The sequence below is a fragment of the Magallana gigas genome, chromosome 7 (assembly GCF_963853765.1).
Source record: "Magallana gigas chromosome 7, xbMagGiga1.1, whole genome shotgun sequence".
Taxonomy (NCBI): domain Eukaryota; kingdom Metazoa; phylum Mollusca; class Bivalvia; order Ostreida; family Ostreidae; genus Magallana; species Magallana gigas.
Window position 1 is genome coordinate 45,569,798 of NC_088859.1, and position 25,922 is coordinate 45,595,719.

The 25,922-nt window shown below is 36.5% G+C and overlaps 1 protein-coding gene across 1 annotated transcript; it reads right to left on the minus strand.

The window, feature by feature from the left end:
* Positions 1-2,587: 2,587 nt before the first annotated feature.
* On the minus strand, positions 2,588-25,758 carry LOC105332578 (probable chitinase 10). The gene is made up of 44 exons (XM_034458885.2): positions 25,645-25,758; positions 25,400-25,445; positions 25,098-25,287; positions 24,591-24,843; positions 24,102-24,205; positions 23,818-23,944; positions 23,273-23,461; positions 23,045-23,164; positions 22,679-22,821; positions 22,268-22,374; positions 19,869-20,058; positions 19,379-19,631; positions 19,137-19,240; positions 18,879-19,005; positions 18,373-18,561; positions 18,149-18,268; positions 17,924-18,066; positions 15,407-15,513; positions 14,336-14,525; positions 13,873-14,125; positions 13,631-13,734; positions 13,383-13,509; positions 12,875-13,063; positions 12,656-12,775; positions 12,424-12,566; positions 11,384-11,490; positions 11,002-11,191; positions 10,491-10,743; positions 10,182-10,285; positions 9,930-10,056; positions 9,491-9,679; positions 9,251-9,370; positions 9,014-9,156; positions 8,031-8,149; positions 7,551-7,746; positions 6,762-7,014; positions 6,467-6,570; positions 5,934-6,057; positions 5,425-5,613; positions 5,218-5,337; positions 4,993-5,135; positions 4,346-4,707; positions 3,161-3,712; positions 2,588-3,022 (listed from the first exon to the last, which is right to left on the minus strand). Exons 2-44 carry the CDS (start codon positions 25,443-25,445, stop codon positions 2,826-2,828), a joined length of 7,230 nt encoding a protein of 2,409 aa, XP_034314776.2. The 5' UTR covers positions 25,645-25,758; the 3' UTR covers positions 2,588-2,825.
* Between the last annotated feature and the right edge of the window lie 164 nt (positions 25,759-25,922).

Consider the following 25,922-nt stretch of genomic DNA (forward strand, 5'->3'; position numbering starts at 1 on the left):
ATTTTTCGTTTGGAGTTTCTGGTTTTGACATTCACCTATAGGTCTTTCCCCACGACATTTACTGCCTTTATCTTTTCATCTTGATGTTAATTTTTAAGATCACAATTTTATGCAGCCCTCCAAATTGCCTTGTAGTGAAATCTGTTGATTCAATGCATAAATACATCAATCATATAATCATTAGGTGAGAGTATGCATGATTTTGCAAAATCTTCATTGATCTTTTGATGGTTTCTTTATTAATCGAATCAGAGAGAGAGAGAGAGAGAGAGAGAGAGAGAGAGAGAGAGAGAGAGAGAGAGAGAGAGAGAGAGATGTTTTAAGTTAGAACCCACTGCATTGGGTTTTTCTTCAAATCCATTGTATGAAATGTGAATAAACAATGAAGTATATCGTATTTGCCTACGAGTCGTATTAAGGAGACTAAATGATTAAACATATATATCCAACAGATCTACCGTCAGGTTCAAAATATGACTTTTAAGTTATAGAGTTTTATTTTACATCTTTAAACATCGTTTTCTTTATAAAGAAGATTAATATAGTCTACAAACGGCCGCGACTATCCTGTCCTGTTAATTCTTAAATCCGACAGTCCTACTTATGCTTCGACTAAAATCTTTTCACGTGAAAATGCATTAGTTCTTGCGCTGTATTCTTCATGAACTTGCACTCAGAATGAATATATTATCGATATTTTGATAGAAAGTCATCAGTTGAAGGTATCTTTGGACAAAGATTAAACCCAAACTGTTTATAACACAACAAAATTGATTAATCACCAACACAGAAGTTGTATGAACGAGCTTGGCTGATTCACTGTTTCTTATTTAATAGTTGGCCTAAATCAAGTAGTATTACTGAGCATTTACCAAGGCGGTCTCGGAACAACTTGATAAGGTGTATTTTTTTTTATTTTCGTTGTATATACATAATTAAGGGCATATCTTTTAAAGATTCACGTGAACATATATCTCTCAATCTCACCATAAACTTATTATATCCCCTCTGACCAATATGAACCGAGCCGCTCGGGCTTTGGTTTTAAAACTTTATGATTGATAACTTTTACTTGTCTTTATAGCAATATGAAGTAATAAATTTCACAAAAAGTAACGATTACAATGGCTTAGTTTTGTGGTGTCGTGGACCTACTGTTCATTGAAAACCCGCATTCATGTTGAAGCATTTTAATTTCTCACAGAAACAAATCGTAGAAACCACAGAAAACTAAGGTCGGCAGGTGATTTATTATCAGTCCAAATCCCTGTAACCGCTAATTGCCAGATGTCGCTGTATTATCTAACTGTCAAAATTCAGATGAAATAAATATGTTCTTTCTTTATTGAATTTGGATTACACGCCCCGGCCGTTTGTTTCGTGGTATTTGATATGGTTAAAAAAATTAGCAATTGCGTAATTGGATTATGATAATACGTCATAGCATTTAATACAGTGTTAATGACCTTGACATAGCTAGGTTGTCAATGAAGTTCAGTTTATTCGCTCAAACCAAATAATTTGGTACAAGAGGAACATATATATAATACATTCGAACTCGGGATGTACGAATCACAAGCCCGACACTTTATTCACTCGTCTATGGAGTAAGTGACATATTATCGTTGATAAAATTCTTTTAATATAACGAAATGTCGTTTCGATCAGAGGTCAGCCATTTTGTGATGATGTGTTATTCCACCATAACGGAACAATGTGTTATAGTCGCTTATTCTTAACCTGATTTCAGATCTAGTCCCAATTCATTGAAACTAAGCACGTTTTTGACTGATAGTTATTACAATAAATATCCATATCTAAAAAATCGACTTTGTTTCCAAGTTACAGCTTTCCCAGCTGATTAGTTTCTGAGAAGAAGTTTAAAAAAGAAGAAGATTTACTCTATATGTTCCTTTGTAAAAATTCGACACCCCCCCCCCTCCATTGTGGCCCCACCCTACCCCTGGAGGTCATGATTTTCAAAACTTCAAGTCTACACTACCTGAGGATGCTTATTCACAAGTTTCAGCTTTCCTGGCTGATTGGTTCTGAGAAAGAGATTTTTAAAATTTATTCTTTTTATTCCTATGTAAAAATTCGACCCCCATTGTGGCCCAACCCTACTTCGGGGGTCATTATTTTCACAAATTTGGATCTACACTACCTAAGGATGCTTTCACATAAGTTTCAGCTTTCCTGGCAAAATGGTTCTTGAGAAGAAGACTTTTGAAAATGTGTCAAAAATTTTGAAAAATCTCCCATTGATAAAAGGCACGGTCCTTCATTTTTTAGAACTTTGAATCCCCTTTGCCTAAAGGTGCCTTGTGCCAAGTTTAGTTGAAATTGGCCCCGTAATTGTAGAAAATGATTTTAAAAAATGAGAAAAGTATTCAGAAAGACGCACAGACGGGGGCGGACAGACAGACGGACGACAGACAGGTAAGCTAAAAATAACTTTATTTGGGTACTTGGTCCTGTATGAATACATTCTAAATGCAGCAATTCATATTTGCATTTGTTTTCTGGATTTTAATTTTATCTAATTATCCTACGCGTCACTCAGATACTGAAAAAAAAGCCAGGCACACATATTTTGCAGTTAAGTTTTATTTCAAAACAAATTGCATCACTAAATTCTATATGGTCGCTAAAGCATCTCCCTATAGTACTATTACTAGTACTTAGTTTTCTACAACAAAAGTAAGGAAATGATTTCAGGTTTAGTCTTACTGGACGGAAAAATTGGATGGAGAAGCTAGCTATATAAAGCAGAATTAACCCAGTTCAAAACTAATATCATTTCTAAAAACAAAGAAATGTGATGTCTAAGGTGTATAATTATGGCAGCCATCCACGTTGTATGGATAGTCACAGTTGAGGATGGTAGGGTTAAACACCGTGCCAAAGTTGCAGCTTTCCATGAAGCCACCCTTGTTGGCACACAGGTAGAACTTTCCGCAGTCGTCTGGATCTCTGTGATGGCCGTCTGAATGCGTCTGACAGAAGACATTTGGATCCTGACCTGTATAAAAGTCGGCATCCCTTAGTTAAATTGTCTAACGACTCTGCATTTTAAACATTGCATAAACATGAAGCAACTGTTTAATAGATACTTATATCATTAACAATTTAATTTGAAGTAAAGATCATAAAATCATACTTATATGTGAGTGACTCGCTTTGGTGGTGGTAGTTGTTGCCTTGGTTGTTGTCGTCAGTTTAGTAGTAGTTGTAGTTGGCTGGGTTGTTGTTGTAGTTGGCTGGGTTGTTGTTGTTGTAGTTGGCTGGGTTGTTGTTGTAGTTGGCTGGGTTGTTGTTGTTGTAGTTGGCTGGGTTGTTGTTGTCATAGGGATTTTTGTAGTCGTTGAAGATTGAGTCGAAGATGGGGCTAGTGTGGTTGTTGTAGTCACGTGCTGTGTTCCATGAGCATGCGTCGTCTGAGGTGGTTTGGTTAGGGGTGGTCCATTGGTTGTTTGTTGTATTTGTGGCTGAACATTGCACTGCACGTTGCTAGCATAATCACAGAAACTGGTTGCTTTATTGAACAAAAGGCCATTGGCGCAAGAAACTTCGAAACTTTGGGTACCAGCACAAATAAAGTAGTCAGTGCAAGAGTTTGGGTCAGCATAGAAACCACTAGTTTTGCCAGTACAGTCAAATCGGCTCGTCGATCCAATATGGTGAGTGGTTTTTATTGGTGATGAACTTGTAGCTTTATCAAACAAAAATGTATCACAAATCAACAACTGTCTTGATGTAGATAAATAATAAAGCTTCAGAAAGTGGATAATACCGGTATTACATAAAAGGAAAGCGCACGATGAAAGCATGAAGAATGATTGCTTACAACATCAGTAAAATTATAATTATAGTGAATACTATTATATAAATAGTGCCTGTTTGGGAGGGTAACAGTTGAAATTGACACCCCGAGAAAACCATTGTCAACCGACGCGAAGCGGAGGTTTGACAATGGTTTTCGAGGGGTGTCAATTTCATCTGTTACCCTCCCAAACAGGCACTATTTACTTTATTATACTGAATGTCTTAATCTTAGAGAAAACTTTACTGCTTTTATATAGAAATGACGTGAATTCTACTGCGAACCGTACGCGCATAATTTACGCGCATGTAACAATTCGTTGTGTTACCCGTTGCTAAGTGTGTTGCTAACGCTGAGGGTAATAGAACGGATTATCAACTGCGTCTAAACCAATCAGATTTCAGTATTAAACATAAAAGTATAATAATACAAATTACACCACTTCTTATGAATAATAATGTTACAATGAATTGGAAAATTCATCACAAGCAATCATCCATTCAATGATATATGGATACTTACCGGTGGAAGGTGCCATGGTAGGGGGGTTAGTGGGATGAGTGGTTGGTTTTGGGGGTCCCTGGGTGGTTGTGGTAGATGGTGCCATGGTAGGAGGGTTATTGGGGTGAGTGGTTTGTTTTGGGGGTCCCTGGGTGGTTGTGGTAGATGGTGCCATGGTAGGAGGGTTATTGGGTTGAGTGGTCTGTTGTTGTGGTCCCTTGGTGGTTGTGGTAGATGGTGCCATGGTAGGGGGGTTATTGGGTTGAGTGGTCTGTTGTTGTGGTCCCTTGGTGGTTGTTGTTGATGGTGCCATGGTAGGTGTCTGGGTGGGTGGAGTTGATGGTGCCATGGTTGGAGCAGTAGTGGTGGGTACATTTGTTGTCCTAAAAGTAGAATTTAAATTATAATTTGTTCCTTCAAGCCTTTTCTTTACAAAAACAAAATCAAGCATTATCGTGATATTTAGAAATAAAGGTTCAAAACATCTAACAAACTTACAAAACAAAAAGTATGATCAAACGTAACGGGAAGTTTTCACAAATATGTCACTTTATTATAGGTAAGGTTGTAAAGAACTCTTTAGAATTTGATTGGATTGCTTAGGAGACGCCTTGGTTTCAAAATCAACGATACATTTACCTATGAACATGGTGTGGTTTTGTGCTTACTTTGGTGTACTACAAGGCCCTAGCTCCTGGTTGATGGCACGTAGAAGAGGATATTTTCCATCTCCACAACTCCCAGTGAAATCATCAAGGTCCAGTGTCCATACCATGGTGCCACCGAGACCTTTACTATTGACGAAGTCAACCTGATTAAGACAAGCAATAACGTTAACAATATAATCTGCTACCCTAAGAGAATACGAACTCCTGATAGGAAAAAAGGTTCACCTTGCGTTTCAGGCTTTCTATATCGTCGTAACTGACCCACTGGTTACCTTTGACAAGGTAAGGGACCTCCATCTCAGGAATCCAATGGCGAACACCCCCATTTTTCAACATATCACAAACCTATATACCGAAATAGAAACAAAATTAAAAGATCCCTATCAAAATTGCAATTTTGAACGGAAATATGGTTGAAAGGGGCAATATGACCTCGTAGTAAGCAAGGATCCCTGATTCCCCTGTGTATCTGCCAGCTACTCCACCATTACCGCTGTCAGGGGCGAACAATCCATTGTTGCTTGGGTTAGCAAGGGTAAAGGTGCGTCCATATAGAGGCATGCCTAAGTTTATTTTTTCAGGAGGTGCCCCCTTTTGTATCCAGTAGTTCACTGCCCACTCCTGCAATTAATTGTATCGTTTAGAACTTAAAACTTTGCACATTCAGCTAGACATTGACTAGTTTCCGAAACTGAACTGAGAATTTATTTTAATGAGAAAGATATATGCTAATTAAAAGAATGATCCTTGTAAACTACGTTATATGTACGCGTAAACCATAAATGAAACGGGATCTCAAACCAGTGACGTGATCTACGCTAAAAAAAAAAACACCAGATGCCCTTGTACTTCATACAGAGGTAAAAAGTTAAAAGACAAGACTTAAATGATGAAAATTACCATTGGTTATCTCTAGATTCATAAACGAACAAAAGTCTTACGTCATTCATGTACCGGTCAGCTCCGGTCTCAGAGGGATGGCCTTTCAGCGGAGCATTTGGGCCGGTTTTGGTCTCATAAGCACCATGCAAATCATACGCCATCATGTTGATTCCATCGACATACCTGTTACAGTGATCACTGATTTAGTACCGAGGCTTTCACAATTGGCGCACGAGCACTTTACAACACTTTCAATTGTCCGATCACCTGATCACTCGCGCGATCTTACAGCACTCTCTTTCATAGTACAAGTCGCTTAAGACGCAAGATATATCGCAAGATTTAATGATTCGCACAACGGTGGCTTAAGATCGTGCGAATTTCGTACGAATACTTTTTTTTATTTGAGATTATTTCGATCCAAATCTAAATTTTTCACTCGCACGAATATTTTGTCCCTTCTGCTCATGCGCCAATTGTAAATGAGATTTAAACAGGCTACACAACTCTACACAAAATGGTTTGAAGGACTTTTTCCAATCTATATATTTGGCTATAAGAACAAAAATATGGTAACGGTCGCAATATTTACTTAGAAATGCCAGGTATATCATAAGCGGAGTCGATGGTGGATTTTCCAGCCGCAACTGCAACTGTCAATAGCAGACCCTCAGGTGCAAATGTTTCGTGTAAAACCTATATAAAGAAAAGAGCCAAAAGGTAAAAGACGTTAAAAACTTTTGAATCCGAGCATCTACATAAACGGACACATACTTGAATAAAGAAGAAAAGACAAATAAGCCTCAATTTTACAAAAAAAGGAAGCAAGACTGAGATCAAAAGTCAACTCAATTAAGTTTAAACATTGTGCTGAAAAATATTAAGACCTTCAGAAGCTGTGTGAAGCGGTCTTTGTCCACTGCTGGACTCCCTCTGTTGGCTGGGTATTCCCAGTCCACGTCCAGACCGTCAAAACCGTTCTTTTTCAGGAACTGGACAGTGGTGGTAGCAAACTCCCGCCTGCTAGCGTCGGTGGCTACCATGTTAGAAAATGGAGAGGTCCCCAATTTCCAGCCTCCCACGGCTAGAAGGGTCTTCAGAGAAGGATTCTGTTGTTTTAAATCATTAATACGTTCATACCTAAAAAAGAATTTGTATCACGTGTAAAGATATCAGATTTTATACGAGAGAGAGAGAGAGAGAGAGAGAGAGATGGCATACCAGGGGCCACATGAAGATATTATAAAATAAACAACTTATTATTCTAATTCAAATATTTTCTTGAAAAATAAAACAGACAAGAAAAACACAATGGTTTAAAGTTTCAAGAACGATAACTCCGAGAGAATTGCAGAGTAATATTTCATAAAGGAATGAAAGAGTAAACTTAAACTCGAAAGAAAATTCATCGTTAATTTTAGTCACTTAAAAACTGTGTATCGATAGAAATATCTGCACAACTGTAGCTTTCCTGTCAAAAGATTTTTTTTTTGACCGGAGAGCTAGACTTTCATTTTTTAAGAAGTCACTACGGTTATACGAGAACCTCAGGACATCACAAATCATTTAAATGTAATTGTACTGATTTTTAAAAATTAAACAGAACATTGCTTATAATGGACATTTAAGAAAACTATGGAGGAATGATTAAAATACACTATAGTAATTTGACTTACATTCCCTTAGTTGACCCTGTTGTTTCGTCGTTCCACTCGTAAGCTGCCAACCTGTTACCGTTCAGTTTGGCAAAAGCAAAGATAATGTGGGTACACAGGGTGGGGTCCACGTTTTCGGGGAAGAACTTGGCGGGGGCAGTTCTGTATTGTGCCCAGTTTGTGTAATAACACACTCGTCGTTTACTAGTATTACCGCCTTAAGTTTAAAAAATAAATAAAAGATAATGAATTTCCATTCAATTATGAGCATTTACTATCTTTTACAAATATACGTCAAATGTAGAAGTTGTCTAGATTTTTATAATCAACCATTTAAGAATGCGACACAATTATGTGTAAAATACGTCTTTCTATATCAAATCATATCATTATTTTTTTTTAAAATAAGTAATTGATTTTAAATCTAGGCATTGTGTAAATGTCTATAGAATTCATAATTCCATTTACCGCTGATTAAAGAATTAGTTCAATAAGTTTTACCACAGCTTTGTTGTGCAATCGAGTTGCTACTAGCAGGCGTTGAGGTCTGTTGTTGAGGATTGTTGCCAGAAGTGCTTGGGGAATTACCGGGAGATCCCGTAATTTGGGCATTTGTCGGTCTAAAAATGACCAAAATAAGCATTAAAATGACAACTTATTGCAATTCAAAACTTTCAACCTTTTCATTGCATACCTTATTTTTAGAATTTATTTTTTCTTTTTCTTATAATATCCTTCTTTCATGAAAGATATTCACCGACATATTTTTTTGCCAACATTGACCATTCAAACCCATTTCAGCCAACGAAAATCGCTACTACATGTATTTGAGATATTACAAATGATGTGTTTGATAATGTTTATAAAGGTAACTAGTTATACAACGTTCGTTATACAGTGTAGATGATTTAAGCGGCGAAAGTGTGTGCATTTTGAATGCACAATGTTATAAACCAGAATACAAACGGTTGCATTTTGAAAAAAATCAATATGGTTTTCAAATTCCATTAAAAAAAATTTCAGATTTCAAACATCAAGGTAATTGGACCAGTCAAATAACTTTAGTGATAGTCCGTGCTTGACATTCGTTAGTTAACTGCTTTTAGTACCTGTATGTGTTTGGACTTTACATTTTACTTTTTAGCTTAATTAAGTGATTTGTTTTTCTTTTTTACATTGTTTAAATTGTAAACATTTTACTTTGAATAGCAAAAGTAAGCAAAAATTTCAATAATTGAACGTACAGAAACACTTTAAGGTGTTGTTGGTATAAAATCAACATTATTCATCAACTAATAAATGTGTTTTCATTAATGTCAAAAAATTCCAAAACTAATCCCATACTACATCAAACTTAACTACAGTCACTTCCTTATTGTCATAAAAAACTTTCTTCAATCTTGAGCTTGTATTCCATTTTTAACTGAATAAAAGTTCGATAAAAAAATTCTTCGCTTAAATATACACTGCGATATTATTCTTACTGTTGGATGGTTGGAGCCGCTAGCTCCTGGTTGATGGCACGTAGAAGAGGATATTTTCCATCTCCACAACTTCCACTGAAATCATCAAGATCCAGGGCCCAGACCATGACTCCACCGACACCCTTACTTTTGGCAAAGTCCACCTGAATCAGTAGGATCAATATACAGTTATACTTGGTATTTCGTTAATACCATTCGTAAATTTGACTTTATTTTTAACTAAGTTAATTATTTTACCTTGCGTTTCAGGCTTTCAGGATCATCATATCCGACCCACTGGTCACGTTTAACCACATAAGGAACCTCCATATCGGGAATCCAGTGGCGAGTTCCTCCAGTTTTTAACATTTCACAGATCTACGTTAGATAAAATAAACATATTCACAGATGGTAAGGAAAAAAAATAGATTGACGAATTCTGTGAATGGATCTTAATCATACGATGATCTATAACTGCATATACAGCACATGTCTGACCTCGTAGTAAGCGAGGAACCCGGCTTCATTGGTGTATCTGCCAGCTTGTCCACCATTCCCTCTGTCAGGGGCAGACAATCCATTGTTACTTGGGCTAGCTAGCGTGAAGCTACGTCCATACAGAGGCATTCCTACGTTCAGCTTTTCAGCAGGTGCCCCCTTCTGAAGCCAGTAGTTCACAGCCCATTCCTGAATTACGAAAAAACCCTTCTTTTATTTAAATAGACAGATTGGCAACAAAATTGATCAAATGATATGTGTGATATTATATCACAATATATCAATAGGAATACAGTAACAATATTTTTTGCTTTTTTGAAATATATTAACATAGTTATGAATGCAACCTCAAAGCGGCCATCAATCATAGGGCAGAAAAGAGAAATAAAGATAATCTCAAATGCAAGAAATTTTAAAAGATAATAGATTAATACATTACGTCATTCAGATAGGTATCATTTCCGGTGGCCGTTGAACTGGCCTTCAAAGGAGCATTATGTCCGGTTTTGTCATCGAAACTTCCGCCGTGCATATCATACGCCATCAAGTTGATTTCATCCACATATCTGTACACGAATGCAGGTTTAAGTTATATTGTGGCACCAAAATTTTAAAGGTGAAAAAGAAATTTGTGTTTAAAGCCTTGGTGTACTTTTTTAAAAATGTTATATTAAATTCTCACGACATTTACTGAGAAATAGCAGGAACGTCATAGGCAGAATCGATGGTGAATTTTCCGGCTGACACAGCAGTTGTTAAAATAAGTCCTTCCGGTGCGAAAGCTTCGTGTAGAACCTGGAATGGAACCAAAACAACAGATTCAATAGTTAAACAAAAAACGTTTAATACATTCAGTGATGTAGAAAATAAAACATTGAAAATACCAAACAATGTACATGTATCATATTCTATCACTAAATATAATATTAATTGCAGTCATAATCTTTATTCACACGTGTGTAAGTCATATCAAATATTGCAACTTGCAAGCGTGTCCTACCTTCAAAAGCTGAGTGAAGCGGTCCCTATCCTCTGGGGGACTGCCTCTGTTGGCGGGGTACTCCCAGTCTACGTCCAGACCGTCAAATCCGTTCTTTTTCAGGAACTGGACAGTGGTGGTAGCAAACTCCCGCCTGCTAGCGTCGGTGGCTACCATCCTGGTGAATGGGGCGGATCCTAGATTCCAGCCTCCCACAGCTAGAAGGGTCTTCAGAGCAGGATTCTGTTGTTTCAGATTGTTGAAACGTTCATACCTGTTAATAGTTTTACACTGTGAGGCGTTTTAAATCATATGAAAGAGATATATTATAACCAGTGAGAGGAAGTATACTGAAAATTAAAGAAAAAATCCACTATTTCGTACTAAATCATTTCAATTTGAATATTTGTCCACTAATATACTTGAAGTAAACATTTAAATTTGATTAAAAATGTGTATTGTTTATACCATATGAAGCTTAATTTCAAAAATGGAATTAAGAGAAAAAAGATAAAACACATAGGTTTCTTACATTCCCTTCATCCATGGTGTACTCTCGTCGTTCCACTCGAACGCTGCGAGCTTGTTACCGTTCAGTTTGGCAAAGGCGTAGATCAGGTGGGTACAGAGGTTGGGGTCCACGTTTTCGGGGAAGAACTTGGCGGGTCCATTTCTGTACTGTGACCAGTTTGTGTAATAACACACTCGTCGATAGTTATTGCCTGTAAAAAAATAAGACATAATGAATCGTCAATCTATTGTGAGCATAAACTTTTACAAATATTCTTCAATTTTTTTTTTTTCCTAGTTGTGAATTATCTTAATTTTCATGTCATTAGTGTAGAAAATTAAGTTTTCTATGAAATTCAGAATTCCATATACAGTTGATGTAAAATTAACACAGCAAACTCTACCAGAGTTTAGTGGTGCAACTGCGTTGCTACTGGCAGGCGGCGAGGTCTGTTGTTGAGGATTGTTGCCAGGTGCGCTGGGGGAATTAGCTGGGGATCCCGTACTCAGTCTAAAATGTAAAAATTAAGCAAAACAAAAAACAAAAAACATTTACCTTATCCTTTCAATAACTTGTTTTTTGAAGATGATTATTTTTTCTACATTTTAAAATCCTTTTTTCATTAACAAAACTCCTTGAAACATCTTTACCAAAATTGTTTGAAATAGAGCCTGTCTTTATCATTTAAGAAGATGAAAAAAAGTTACTATTTGAGATATTAAAAATGTGATCGACATTATTTAAAAAAGATAACCGATTTCAAAGGGTACCTTACAGCGGAATTTAGCGATGTAGTGTTTTAAACATTTTGTATGCTCAAAAATAAATATGAATCTTAGCGGAAGATTTATTTTAACGGATACAGTATTTCACGATGTAAAAGACCAGATTACACGCGGTTAAAGATTACGGTTAATAATGACCTCTCAGATTTCACATTTAGAAGCAGTTGGACTAGTCAATCAGCTAAATGAAGTTATAGCCGGTCGTTGTTATTGGGTATTTAGTGGGATTGTTTGTAACTTGATGTAATTAGAAGTTATAGCCGGTCGTTGTTATTGGGTATTTAGTGGGATTGATTGTAACTTGATGTAATTAGATGTTTTTTTTTATAACTACACGTGTAGAAAGTCGACGTTGTACACGTAGCAGTTAAAGTAGAAAAGGTAAGAAAAAACTGAAAAAATCCAGAGAATATATATTAGGTCTTTGTTGTATAATATAAGCATTATCCAGTAGTAATCGTGAATTATTTTAAAATTTGGTGTTTTTTTTATAGCTGATTTAAAATCTACAATAATACCAACATTGATTGCATAGTAGTTGACATTTAGTTACAGCTATTTAACTGACGTGTAATCATATTTAATTCTTAATATTAATCAAGATTCAATAAAAACAAACGTTTTTTTCTGTTCTGTAGACAGTGTAATCTATTCTTACTGTAGGGTAGTTGGAGCCGCTAACTCCTGGTTAATCGCACGTAGAAGAGGATATTTTCCATCTCCACAACTTCCACTGAAGTCATCAAGATCCAGGGCCCAGACCATGACTCCACCGACACCCTTACTTTTGACAAAGTCCACCTGAATCAGTCGGATCAATATTAGGTTATTCTTGGTATTTCGTTATCATCAGTATATTAGATTTTTTAAAACTAAGTTAACTGAGTAACCTTGCGTTTCAGACTTTCCGGATCATCGTATCCGACCCACTGGTCACGTTTAACCACATAAGGAACCTCCATATCGGGAATCCAGTGGCGAGTTCCTCCAGTTTTTAACATATCACAAATCTACAATAAATAAATTCAAAACATAGAACGACAAATCAAAATCCGAACCCCAAAATCCAACTCCCCACTTTTAGAGTTCTATGAAAGTATGTTGCTGACCTCGTAGTAAGCAAGGAACCCAGCTTCATTTGTGTATCTCCCAGCTTGTCCACCATTGCCTCTGTCAGGGGCAGACAGTCCATTGTTGCTAGGGCTAGCAAGGGTAAAGCTACGTCCATACAGAGGCATTCCTACGTTCAGTTTTTCAGCAGGTGCCCCCTTCTGTAGCCAGTAATTCACCGCCCATTCCTAAAAAAAAATGAATTATATTCTTCATGTTATGTAAACTGATGAGTTTTTTTGTCAGAAGAATTTGTAAAATCCTTATTGAAATATTGTTTTTCAATAAAAGGAAATGCAGCAAAAGTTGCAGACCAAAAATCGTTACAAAAGAATACATGTATTTTTTTTACATCCGTCAAAAATTATCTAACAACAATTATATAAAGAATCTCGAAGCAAGAAAATATATTACACTAAAGATAGTTCACCTAATAAATCGTATACAAATAGATTTTATTCAATTGGCCTTTGCTTTATTAAAACAAATTCATGTAAGACTACTTACGTCATTCAAATAGGTATCATTTCCGGTGGCTGTTGGACTGGCCTTCAACGGAGCATTATGTCCGGTTTTGTCATCGAAACTTCCGCCGTGCATATCATACGTCATCAGGTTGATTTCATCCACATATCTGTGAATTAACACAGTATTATATTTTACCAAAGCACACATAATACAAATGTGAACTAGAAATTTAGCTTAAACCATTTTCTGTCTTCCTTAAATGTTTTGGCAACTATCGCAATATTTACTGAGAAATAGCAGGGATGTCATAAGCGGAATCAATGGTGAATTTTCCGGCTGAAACAGCAGTTGTTAGCATTAGTCCTTCCGGTGCAAATGCCTCGTGCAGAACCTAGAATGACACCAAGTTATGATGTTACGACAAAAGAAAACCATAAAAACAACTAAAGAGAAAAAGGCCGAAAATCTAGAAAGTATAAAAACAACATCCTGGATTTTAAAAAGTCAAAAATAAGTATAAGTGTCATACCTTCAAAAGCTGGGTAAAGCGGTCCCTATCCTCTGGGGGACTCCCTCTGTTGGCGGGGTATTCCCAGTCTACGTCCAGACCATCAAAACCGTTCTTTTTCAGGAACTGGACAGTGGTGGTAGCAAACTCCCGCCTGCTAGCGTCGGTGGCTACCATCCTGGTGAATGGGGCGGATCCTAGATTCCAGCCTCCCACAGCTAGAAGGGTCTTCAGAGAAGGATTCGTTTGTTTTAGCTTGTTGAAACGTTCATACCTGCAACAGCAAAAACTCCATTTAATAAGGGAGAGACACAATAACAACGTGTTTGGCCAAAGGAAGCAAAATATTTTTAATTAGATTTTTAGTACTTATCTCTCAGAAAAATTCTAAAATTTCTTCTAAGGTTTTTTATGTGTACACAATATCATAGTATAACCGATGGATAACAAAAAACTGTAAAACATAAATACATGGGTTTCTTACATTCCCTTCATCCATGGTGTACTCTCGTCGTTCCACTCGAACGCTGCCAGCTTGTTACCGTTCAGTTTGGCAAAGGCGTAGATCAGGTGGGTACAAAGGGTGGGGTCCACGTTTTCGGGGAAGAACTTGGCGGGTCCATTTCTGTACTGTGACCAGTTTGTGTAATAACACACTCGTCGATAGTTACTGCCTGTGATAAAAAATGAGACAATGATCGAATCTTCTATCAATTGTCTTTTTATACATTTACATGTACCTCAATACAGAATATTTACATTAAGTAAACTAAACAACCTATTTTAGATTTTATCAATAAAGGTATTTTTGCATCGAAGCAACTTAATTATATTTAGTTGATATTTAACTTTTTTTTATCTTATCCACATAAAATAATACATGATATTAGTCAAAAAATTCAGGTAAAATAATTTGTTGTGTTATTTTATAAAAAAGTTGACATAAAATATGTTTTTTACCTATTTATTTGATTTATATGCACTCACTGGCAGTATATGACTTCAGAAGTGACGCTATTTTTATAATTTAATCAAAATCGGTCAAAAATTGCCATTTTTCTTATCTTTTTTCGAATGGGAAATATAGAGCGACTCTATGAACAAGAACAAACTTTTTGTCATTTATAAGTACTGGAGAGATATATCTTTGGTGAAAATATTTTGTTTGTTCAAGCAGTCGCTCATTGTTTCCTTAGAGAAAAACTGCTTCAAAACAAGCCGTTTTATGATAAAAATGCGAAAATGTCGGGAAAAGGTCAACTTTATGATGTCATATTTTTATATTGTGGGCACTAATATCAAAATGAAAATTATGAAAAAACTTCAAATGTATATTTGTACAAATAAAACAAAGAATTACTGTAAAATGACAATGTTCATTTAAGGGGGCCATTTTAGGCTCAAACCATATATAGTCCTTTGATATTTCTACAAACAATTTAACTTTAGCGTCTACTTTTCATTTCAGTAGGCAAAACCAAACTCTTAAAATTTTCTGGTAACTTTAACAGTCAATATGCTAAAGTGCTAAACAAATTATAGCGGCAAGTTATACCAGAGTTAAGTGGTGCAACTGCGTTGCTACTGGCTGGAGGCGAGGTTTGTTGTTGAGGATTGTTGCCAGGAGCGCTGGGGGGATTAGCTGGGGATGCCGTAGTTAATCTAAAAAAAAATCAATATAAATGAAATCAGATGGGAACTAAAATCAGTACCCCCAACGTTTATTTTATCATATATCATTTACTCAAACTTTTCAAACTCTGATTTTTTATTCGAAGGAATTCAATCTTTTTGTATAATGAAAGAAATTTACCGACACAATGTTTGCTTATAAGTGGTTTTAAATAAAGCCTACCAGAATCTTTTAAGAAGGTCCAATAAGGTACTTGCATACTATTAATATTTGGATGTTGTTTATAAAGCTTTGAGAAGATCTTTATTAAATATCATGACCTTTACGTTCTGGACACAATGTGATTTAAAAATAGAATATAAATAGCTGCGAAGTTGCAAATCAATGTTTAAATATGCCTTAGTTTAGAAAATTGACTTAATTACTGACATAGACCATATAATAAAATGTGTTGAATCAACCTTTCTTAAGGAATTTTAAAATTTTGGAAACTACAATACAACGTTAAGGAAAAGGGAAAAGTAGATAACATACTAACGTGTTATGTTGCAATATGACACGGTGTCTTTCACGATAAATACCAGGGTGAGCACGACTTGAGATACACTTTATGCACAACATTCGCATTCATTATATAGACGGCAGTTGTTCTTTAACTTCTAGAGAGGTAATACTACAACTCTAAAGCATTGAGGATGGCAGGAGATTAGTTTGACAACAACGTGACGCCGTGGAAAAGAAGGAGAGCAGACCAGGTTAACCTCCAATCACAAAGGAGTTATGTGGGCTGCAATCAGACATTTCTTGGTGCAACCTTGGCTCCCAAAGGAAATGGGACAACAGGTAGTGAAGCTTAGTCTTCTAGACACTGATTTAAGGGTAGTGAATCAAACATTTACATCATACTGAACTACACTTATATAATGCCATTGCTGTTAAAGATGTACGTGGTCTTGCAGGGTATATCCCAAGAAATTGAGAAGAGAGTCACGAGCTTAAGACAACCTCGCTCAAATGCACTGAACTGACAGTGACCTAAGAAATCTTGCCACAAATAACAACTTTCGTTCCTTTACGTATCTTAGAAAGGTTCCATTAATTAATAATGCAAGTGTATTTGTAATTGTAACCCATGACGCCTGAATAACTTTAGCTGGCCTTTTTAAACAGAGAATGAACATCCCCAATCTGGTAGCGACCTAAATGGAAGAAACATTGCCATCAAAATGCCACCAAACCTTGGCTGTGTGTACTTAATGTAAACAGTTCTTTGCCATACAACTCCTTACTCTAGTAGAAGCAGCAGAATTTGCCTGGATCGAAGTTGGTTGCAAAGAACATATATCAGATGTCAAGTAATGAGACTCAGAGTTGTTCAGTGGTCTTGGAGAGAAAACTTTAGGACTATCATACCCATTGACTGCCTTTGATTCAAAGCCTATGTGAGCACCAAGACATGCCTATCTTTAACCTATTTAATGGCACCTTTGCACTCAGAAACGAACTCAAGAAGCCATACAGCAGAAGACATAGCCCAGGAAAGTGAGGACTTACAACAATATAATTTCAAAGGGAAATGTGATGTGGAAAAAGGATTCGAAACCACGGCTTCTAGATTCTGGTGTCTTTGAAGCATCCAAAGATCAACACTGTGAAATATATTTAAGGGACGACAGTGGTTCTGCATAACCTTCTGAGGTTGAGATAACAAGAAACGGCTGAGGATGAGGTCTACAGATTGCAGTGCAAGAGGTGGATCATGAGGACCTGAACCATCACGTCATTCCAGGATCATGGTGGATTAACTGTACTGGTCAGATGTGAATCAACCTATAAACCTTGCAACTCAACTTTAGCAGATTGCAAGCATCAAAGGAAGTCTATGCAGGTTTTAGAATGACTCAGAATAGATCGCAAGCGTCAATGAAAAAGCGTGAAATCCCGTATCTTGCGTTCTCTCTTAACTGTTTGTGTCATACCGTATCATATCGTAAACAATAAGTGCTAGGCCATATGAACACAGACACGTCAACGGGTTTAAGACAACGCAACAAAATGCAGCGGAGTGTGCATTTTGTTTAAGATTCACTCCAATCATTTCGATTTGGGGACACAAATGCAAATGCGACGCGTTGCTCTCAGCAATGACGCAATGCAACCTCATACAAGGACAACAAACGAAAATCAATCGTGTTGATCGTATAAAAAATTGGACATATATTATAAAAAATTGGACACATATTTTTTTCCTATAACCAACATAATTGCTGTCATTAACCTTAAAATCTGTTGTTTTCATTTTTCTGCAATAAAGGTTATGATTCAAATGGCGCTGCAAATCTTGATTGTGGTAGCTATCAGTATAAAAACAAAAACTAATCCTGTATCCGCAAAGAACCATATTTCTTAATTCAGTAGCGAGTGTGATATTATTCTTACTGTTGGATAGTTGGAGACTCTAGCTCCTGGTTGATGGCACGTAGAAGAGGATATTTTCCATCTCCACAACTTCCACTGAAGTCATCAAGATCCAGGGCCCAGACCATGACTCCACCGACACCCTTACTTTTGGCAAAGTTCACCTGAATCAGATCAATACATTAAAAATACTTTGTTGTTGATAAGTTAAACTACATGTCTGTTTCTGTAAGCTAATTATGTTACCTTGCGTTTCAGACTTTCCGGATCGTCGTATCCGACCCACTGGTCACGTTTAACCACATAAGGAACCTCCATCTCAGGAATCCAGTGGCGAGTTCCTCCAGTTTTTAACATATCACAAATCTACGATAAATAAAGTAAATAAATAAAAGGACAACTTAATTATTGCAAATCCAATTCTCCACTTTAAGAATGAAAGTATACTTGTACGGTAGTATGTTGCTGACCTCGTAGTAAGCAAGGAACCCAGCTTCATTGGTGTATCTTCCAGCTTGTCCACCATTCCCTCTGTCAGGGGCAGACAACCCATTGTCACTAGGGCTAGCAAGGGTAAAGCTACGTCCATAGAGAGGCATTCCTACGTTCAGCTTTTCAGCAGGTGCCCCCTTCTGTAGCCAGTAGTTCACCGCCCATTCCTGATTAACACGAATTATATTCTTCGTGTAATTGAAACTGATGGATTTTTAATCAGAAGAATTTATAAAATCCACTCATTGTAAAAAAAAATTCCATAAAAGGAAATGCAGTTGACGTTAACTATTTGAAGTTAACTATTTGAAGACTAAAAATCTTCCCAAAAGATTAAATGTATTGTTTGTAAAGAATCCCGAAACAAGAAAATACACACAAAATGATTTAGCATAGGTCACCTAATAAATCTTTTATCAATGCAATTTATTAAATTGGCCTTGGATTTATCTTTCAAAAAGAAATACACGTAGTACTACTTTACGTCATTCAAATAGGTATCATTTCCGGTGGCTGTTGGACTGGCCTTCAACGGAGCATTATGTCCGGTTTTGTCATCGAAACTTCCGCCGTGCATATCATACGTCATCAGGTTGATTTCATCTACATATCTGTTAATTAACTCAGTATTTTATTTTACCGAAACTCACATACATGTAGTATTCATGTGAAATAGAAATTTAGCTAAAACCCATTTTTTGTCTTTCTTAATAAATGTTTTGGCAACCATCGCAATATTTACTGAGAAATAGCAGGAATGTCATAAGCGGAATCAATGGTGAATTTTCCGGCTGAAACAGCAGTTGTTAGCATTAGTCCTTCCGGCGCAAATGCCTCGTGTAGAACCTAGAATGACACCAAGTTATAATGTTACGACAAAAGAAAACCATTAAAATAACTAAAGAAAAAAAGGCCGAAAATCAAGAAGGTATGAAAACAATATCCTGGATTTCAATAAGTCAAAAATTAGTAAAAATGCCATACCTTCAAAAGCTGAGTGTAGCGGTCCCTATCCTCTGGGGGACTCCCTCTGTTGGCGGGGTATTCCCAGTCCACATCCAGACCGTCAAATCCGTTCTTTTTCAGGAACTGGACAGTGGTGGTAGCAAACTCCCGCCTGCTAGCGTCGGTGGCTACCATCCTGGTGAATGGGGCGGATCCTAGATTCCAGCCTCCCACAGCTAGAAGGGTCTTCAGAGAAGGATTCGTTTGTTTTAGCTTGTTGAAACGTTCATACCTGCGACATGAATTCCATATGTTAAAGAGGAATCACACTTAAAAGAATGGGGGTCGAATGAAGCCGATAAGAATTCCAATTAGGTGTGTAATCATTTCAAGCAATTTTTTTTTTATGTTTGGTAACTTTTGAAAAAATTCTAAATTACCTTTAAGGGTTTTTTTTTAATACAAATTCTAAATGTGTAGGTATCTATATAAACAAGAAACGGTAAAACATAAATACATTGTGTCTTACATCCCCTTCATCCATGGAGTACTCTCGTCGTTCCACTCGAACGCTGCCAGCTTGTTACCGTTCAGTTTGGCAAAGGCGTAGATCAGGTGGGTACACAGGGTGGGGTCCACGTTTTCGGGGAAGAACTTGGCGGGTCCATTTCTGTACTGTGACCAGTTTGTGTAATAACACACTCGTCGATAGTTATTGCCTAGAATAAGAAGTTTGTCTCAGATACTTATAAGTGCTATTAGGTATGATAAGATAACCTTAATTTTTATATTTTTCCCCATGTTACCATTGGTTAACTACAAAAGTCATGCTACAAATGTGTCTGTATTTGAAAGTCCAAGTTGATGTAAAATTTGTAAACAATGTTAAAACATAGGAATTTTGTTTCTACAATGAAGGTTGAAATATATGGTTATTAGCGTCTACTTGACAAATGCTTTGAGTACGAACATCGTGATGCGATTATCAATGACATATGATTTACTACAAAAGAGTAAGATGAAATGATTATAAAAGATAAACGTAATAATAGCTGTTTGAAATTCCCTATAAATGGATATATGGAACAACTGCTGTCTCCCAGTTTCATTTGAAATCATTGTCAACCATCTCTATCTCTTTTTTTGGATTCTTAAAATCAATATTATCCTTCCACTTTTATGATTTATCCTCATGTTAATAAAACTTTCTTCAAACAGATTAATAGAATAATTTTATTTCAAAAATTGTCATACAAAATATAGTTACATGCGTTAAATATGTGTGATCGAATCACAGAAAGTCAAAATAAATGATCATTAAAAAAACGATAAGTAATTCGAAGAAAATCACAAGAAAAGAGTCATTGTTTCATTTTATTCCACCATTATGGTGAATAGTTTTGGCAAGCAGCGACACGGAAGGGGAAATCACAGGCTATGATGGCCTCATTGAAGACAGTGCCCGGGGGACAGGGCTCGTGGAAGCCAAGGTTCATGGCGCACTGGTAGAACATGCCACAGTTTGCAGGGTCCCTGTAGTGACCATCAGCTCGGTTCCTACAGAAGCTGTTAGCATCTCCCCCTGTAAAACAGCAAGTACAATATACATGTAAAACATAAGTCTTCCATTTTAACTCTTATTTTAAACATTTGTAATGAAATGCATATACACTTAGGTATATCCAGTGATGAAGACTTGATCTAATTAATAGTAAGACTTTGAATGTATCACCTTTTTGTAGTTTATCTTACCAAGGTTTGGAATGTATGGGGCCTGTGTAGTTGTTGTTGTCACGTGCTGTGTTCCATGCGCATGCGTCGTTTGTGGAGGATTGGTCGGCACTGGAGCACGTGTTGTTGTCTGATGCGCAATTTGCTGCGCATTGCATCGGACGTTGTATGGCCAGTCACAGAATTTGGTTGCGTCATTGAACAAGAGTCCGGAGGCGCAAGAGACCTCGAAACTTTGGGTACCAGCACAGATAAAGTACTGTGTGCAGGAGTTAGGATCAGCATAGAAACCACTAGTTTTGCCGATACAATTAAATCGGTGGGTCGATCCGATGTGATGAGTAGTTTTTATGGATGATGAAGTCGTAGCTTTATTAAAAAATATCAGTGACACACATGAACAAAAGCTTACATTTAAAGCCAAGAATTTTTTTTTCAGAGAAGATATAATATGAGGGGGGTGCATGATTACTTAATGGGTTAAGATGATATTATAACAAGAAGGTACAGTTACTGACACATTTTCCCGTTTTGAACTGCGTTTTAAAAACAAAATGCAGCTTTAAGAATTCCTATATGTTAATAATTTATAAATATTTTACCCATTAAACATTCACAAGAGTAATTGTCAGAAAACCAGAAAGGCATTTTCCCGTATATATTTTTTTAAAAAGTAGCTTAGGTAATATCAATTTTAGTAGTTTTTTTTTTGAAATAGGAAACTGTGTCCGCAGCCATCGCCCACAATGGTATTTATATTATTATTATCTTTTGCGATACACCGTAGATAAATAAATTTTGTTGTGGTTCCGACTGTGGGCACATTTTCCTGTTAAAAATTTAACTTAGAACTAAAGAATAGGACAAATCGATGACGTCATTATTCTCTTTTGAAAACAGAATAAAAATGTTCAAGTTCTTTTTACACGCACTTGTTCAATATGCAATATGCGATTTGTAGGGTATATAATTAGAGAAACAGTACCTTCTTGTGGAGCATAAGTAGTCTACTGAGCATTATCAAAGGAACTAGCACACTACGTCTATTGATTATGTCGTTTTACCTTTTAGTACATCTATGTTGACTTACAACTATACCTGTTGTCGGGTCTAGTTTCCATCTGATCATGACTGTTTATAACTAAGGAAGACAATACCAAAAATGGTCTAAAATCATCATGATAAATGAATACTTACTGGTGGTAGGTGCCCCCGTTGGGTGGTTATTGGGGTGGTTGGTCTGATGGTTGGGTCTCTGGGTGGTTGTGGTAGTTGGAGCAGCAGTGGTGGGGGCATTTGTCATCCTAAAGGTAAGATGATACAAATGGCATTGTTTACAAATACGTGTTCCTATATTTGATATGAAATGGGGAAAACTATTGGGGCACTCGTTATACAATGAATTGGAATTCAGAAAATAGCAAGGTCTGAAATATTAATAATTGATTTGTATTTCAATGTGTTTATGAGATTGATAGTTATTCTGATAGTCTGTATATTTGTTATTAATTTTTTTCCTATCTAAAAAATAAAAATAAAAGTCAATTAAGGAAGTACTTGTTCCGTCTTTTATCCTCGACTCTTTTACCACTTGCTTATAAAACTTACTGCTGAACTTGGCCCGATGCCAGCTCATCATTGATCGCACGTAGAAGAGGATATTTTCCTTCTCCACAACTTCCACTAAAGTCATCAAGATCCAGGGCCCAGACCATGACTCCACCGACACCCTTACTTTTGACAAAATCCACCTTATGAACGAAATTACATTTAGTCAACAGATGTTGTGAAAAACCTCAAATTCAACCTGTGGCTTTCATCAATATTTGTTAAACACCAAGTTTCATTTCATCTATTTTGTTGCTGACTTTACACATATCCAAATGCTCATTACTATTAAACATGTAATAACAAATGGTATTAATATAAACATTGTTCATGGATTAATAATTTTTCGTAAGAAAATAAGGTCACCTTGAATTTCAAGCTTTGTGGGTCATCGTAGCCGACCCACTGGTCGCCTTTCACCACATAAGGAACCTCCATCTCAGGAATCCAGTGGCGAGTTCCTCCAGTTTTCAACATATCACAAATCTACATAGAAAATAAAAGCACTCTCTGTTGGAATGATATGATTGGTGGAATATTGTTTTAGAAAGAAATTCATATAGAAAGTGAATATTTTTAAGACATGTGTCTGACCTCGTAGTAAGCGAGGAACCCGGCCTCTCTGGTGTATCTGCCAGCTTGTCCACCATTCCCTCTGTCAGGGGCAGACAGCCCATTGTTGCTAGAGCTAGCAAGGGTAAAGCTACGTCCATACAGAGGCATTCCTACGTTCAGCTTTTCAGCAGGTGCCCCCTTCTGAAGCCAGTAGTTCACCGCCCATTCCTTTAAACATATAAAGATAATGAAGTAGTACAAATGTTAGAAATGTTATTTAATTATTATTATGATTACATGCAAAGTTACATTCATGCGCTAGTGAAATTTTCATTAAACTCCGTCATATAATTTTCTTTTCAAAGATTTATAACGTTGTAAAAAGGACTAAATGACACATTTATACAACAGGTTTCCTATAGAATTTGTATTTAGGTCAACAATTTGTATGAAAACTGCAACTTTTTATGAATATAAAACTTGTTTTCTTGGTTTTGGAAATTCAAAATCTGAAGATAAAAAAGAAATTGGACTATATGTACAATGCTGGTATATTTCTCTGCATGGTTATCTTGGAAACTTACAACATTGAGATAGGTCTCATTTCCGGTCTCTGAAGGGTGAGATTTCAGGGGAGAGTTGTGTCCGGTTTTATCCTCCCAGCCACCACCGTGCAAGTCGTACGTCATTAAGTTAATTTCATCTAGATACCTGCATGATTATTTGCAAATAAAATCAAAAGAGTCTTTTAATCTATCATTTATAAACATATATACTTTTGTGTTTAATTTTTAAAGTTGGAAATCAAAGAATTGTAAAAGATCCCATGAATTCATATACGTATAATTGAGAGAGTAAGTGTGCTTACTGTGACATTGCAGGGACGTCATATCCTGTGTCAATGTTTGTTTTTCCAGCGGGAACAGCAGCTGTCAACATAAGACCTTCCGGTGACAATGTCTCATGGAGAATCTGAAATAGAATTATATAATTATGAAGGACTATATGGCCATTTAACAGTATATGGGTTTCTTTATTATGACAAAGCATATTGTTAACGCATTACCTTACCCCACCTACCCACCCCACCCCTTAAATTTCGGTTCTTATTCAGAGCTTTTGACAAAACAATTGTTGCCGCATGTCATAATGTCTTCCTTTTTGTCATGGCTATGGGTCAAAACCGTGACCTTCCACCGAGAGAAATAGCAATTTAATATATGTGTAAACATGACCATAGATCTAAGTATTTTAGACGTCGAATCTGGTGATCTGATTTTTAAAGATTCATTGAATATACATTATTGTGAACGTAAACAGAGCTCATGAATTAGAAAATTGCTTTTTTTTAAAATACCTTGACAAGCTGTGTAAAGCGGTCTCTGTCCCCCGCTGGACTCCCTCTGTTGGCTGGGTATTCCCAGTCGATGTCTAGACCATCGAAGCCGTGCTTCTTCAGAAATTGTAAAGATGTGGTGGCAAAATCCCGCCTGCCAGCGTCGGTGGCCACCATTCTGGTGAAAGGAGCGGATCCCATGTTCCATCCACCGACGGCCAGAAGGGTTTTCAGGGAAGGATTCTGTTGCTTCAGTTTGGTAAAACGTTCGTACCTGTAAGTAAAAAGCAAGTTATCTAGAATTATGTTATTGCAACTTTAGAAAATTACAATTCAATGTCCAATAGCTTGCAAGTTGAATTTCGATAGTCCCATTTTAAAATTCCTGAATGATGAATCAGATGTTGTAAGACCAAAGTAGAATTCTTACAACAAAATGAATCTTCTTGTAACAGCATAGCCTAAACTAGAGATTTTCAAAAGGGTGTGAAACAAGCAAATATAGAACAAATTGTAGAAATTACTTACATCCCCTTCATCCATGGAGTACTCTCGTCGTTCCACTCGAAAGGTGCCAAATGGTTGCCATTCATTTTAGCAAAGGCATAAATGATGTGTGTACACAGAGTCGGATCGACATTTTCTGGGTAGAACTTGGCGGGTCCGTTTCTATACTGAGCCCAGTTAGTGTAGTAACATACCCGTCGATATCCTTGGGCTGTGTATAAAAAGTTTAAACTTGTTACCATAAAAAAAAAAGAAGGCAAAACAAATAACAAATAACAAAAACAAGACAAACGATTAAAGATATTTGATACGATAAAACTTACCACTTTGAAACGCCAAGGCAAGCAACGGGAGCAAAAGTTTTAACATCTGTAATAAATAAAGTGTATATCACCTTCAGAACGCAGAAGACTGAAAACCAGAACTGTTATGCAACGTTAGATCAACAAGTAAACATTTTTATCAACAATGCACCAAATAAATAATAACATTATCGTTCTCCGTTTTTTTAGTCATTGTTATTCAAGCTAATTTTAGAGTAGTCCAAATACCCTGATCTTTAACTTACGTCTAGCTAGTGGGATGGTTTGTGTACTTGTGCAGGATTGCGTTGTAATATAAAGTCTTATAGGGTTAATCTATAAACTGTCAAACGACTCAAAAGTCTCCAGTTGTTCTGATAACACGCCCTCCTATCGCCAATCCACGCTAAAATGCCATCTCTGCTATTTGTCCATGAATTAATTATGTGACCACTCTATTTACAGTATTTACATAAAGATTAAGTGGGGAAATAATTCTAATGTTTCTTGGGTATATAGATGATATTTGAATTCGTTGGAGTTC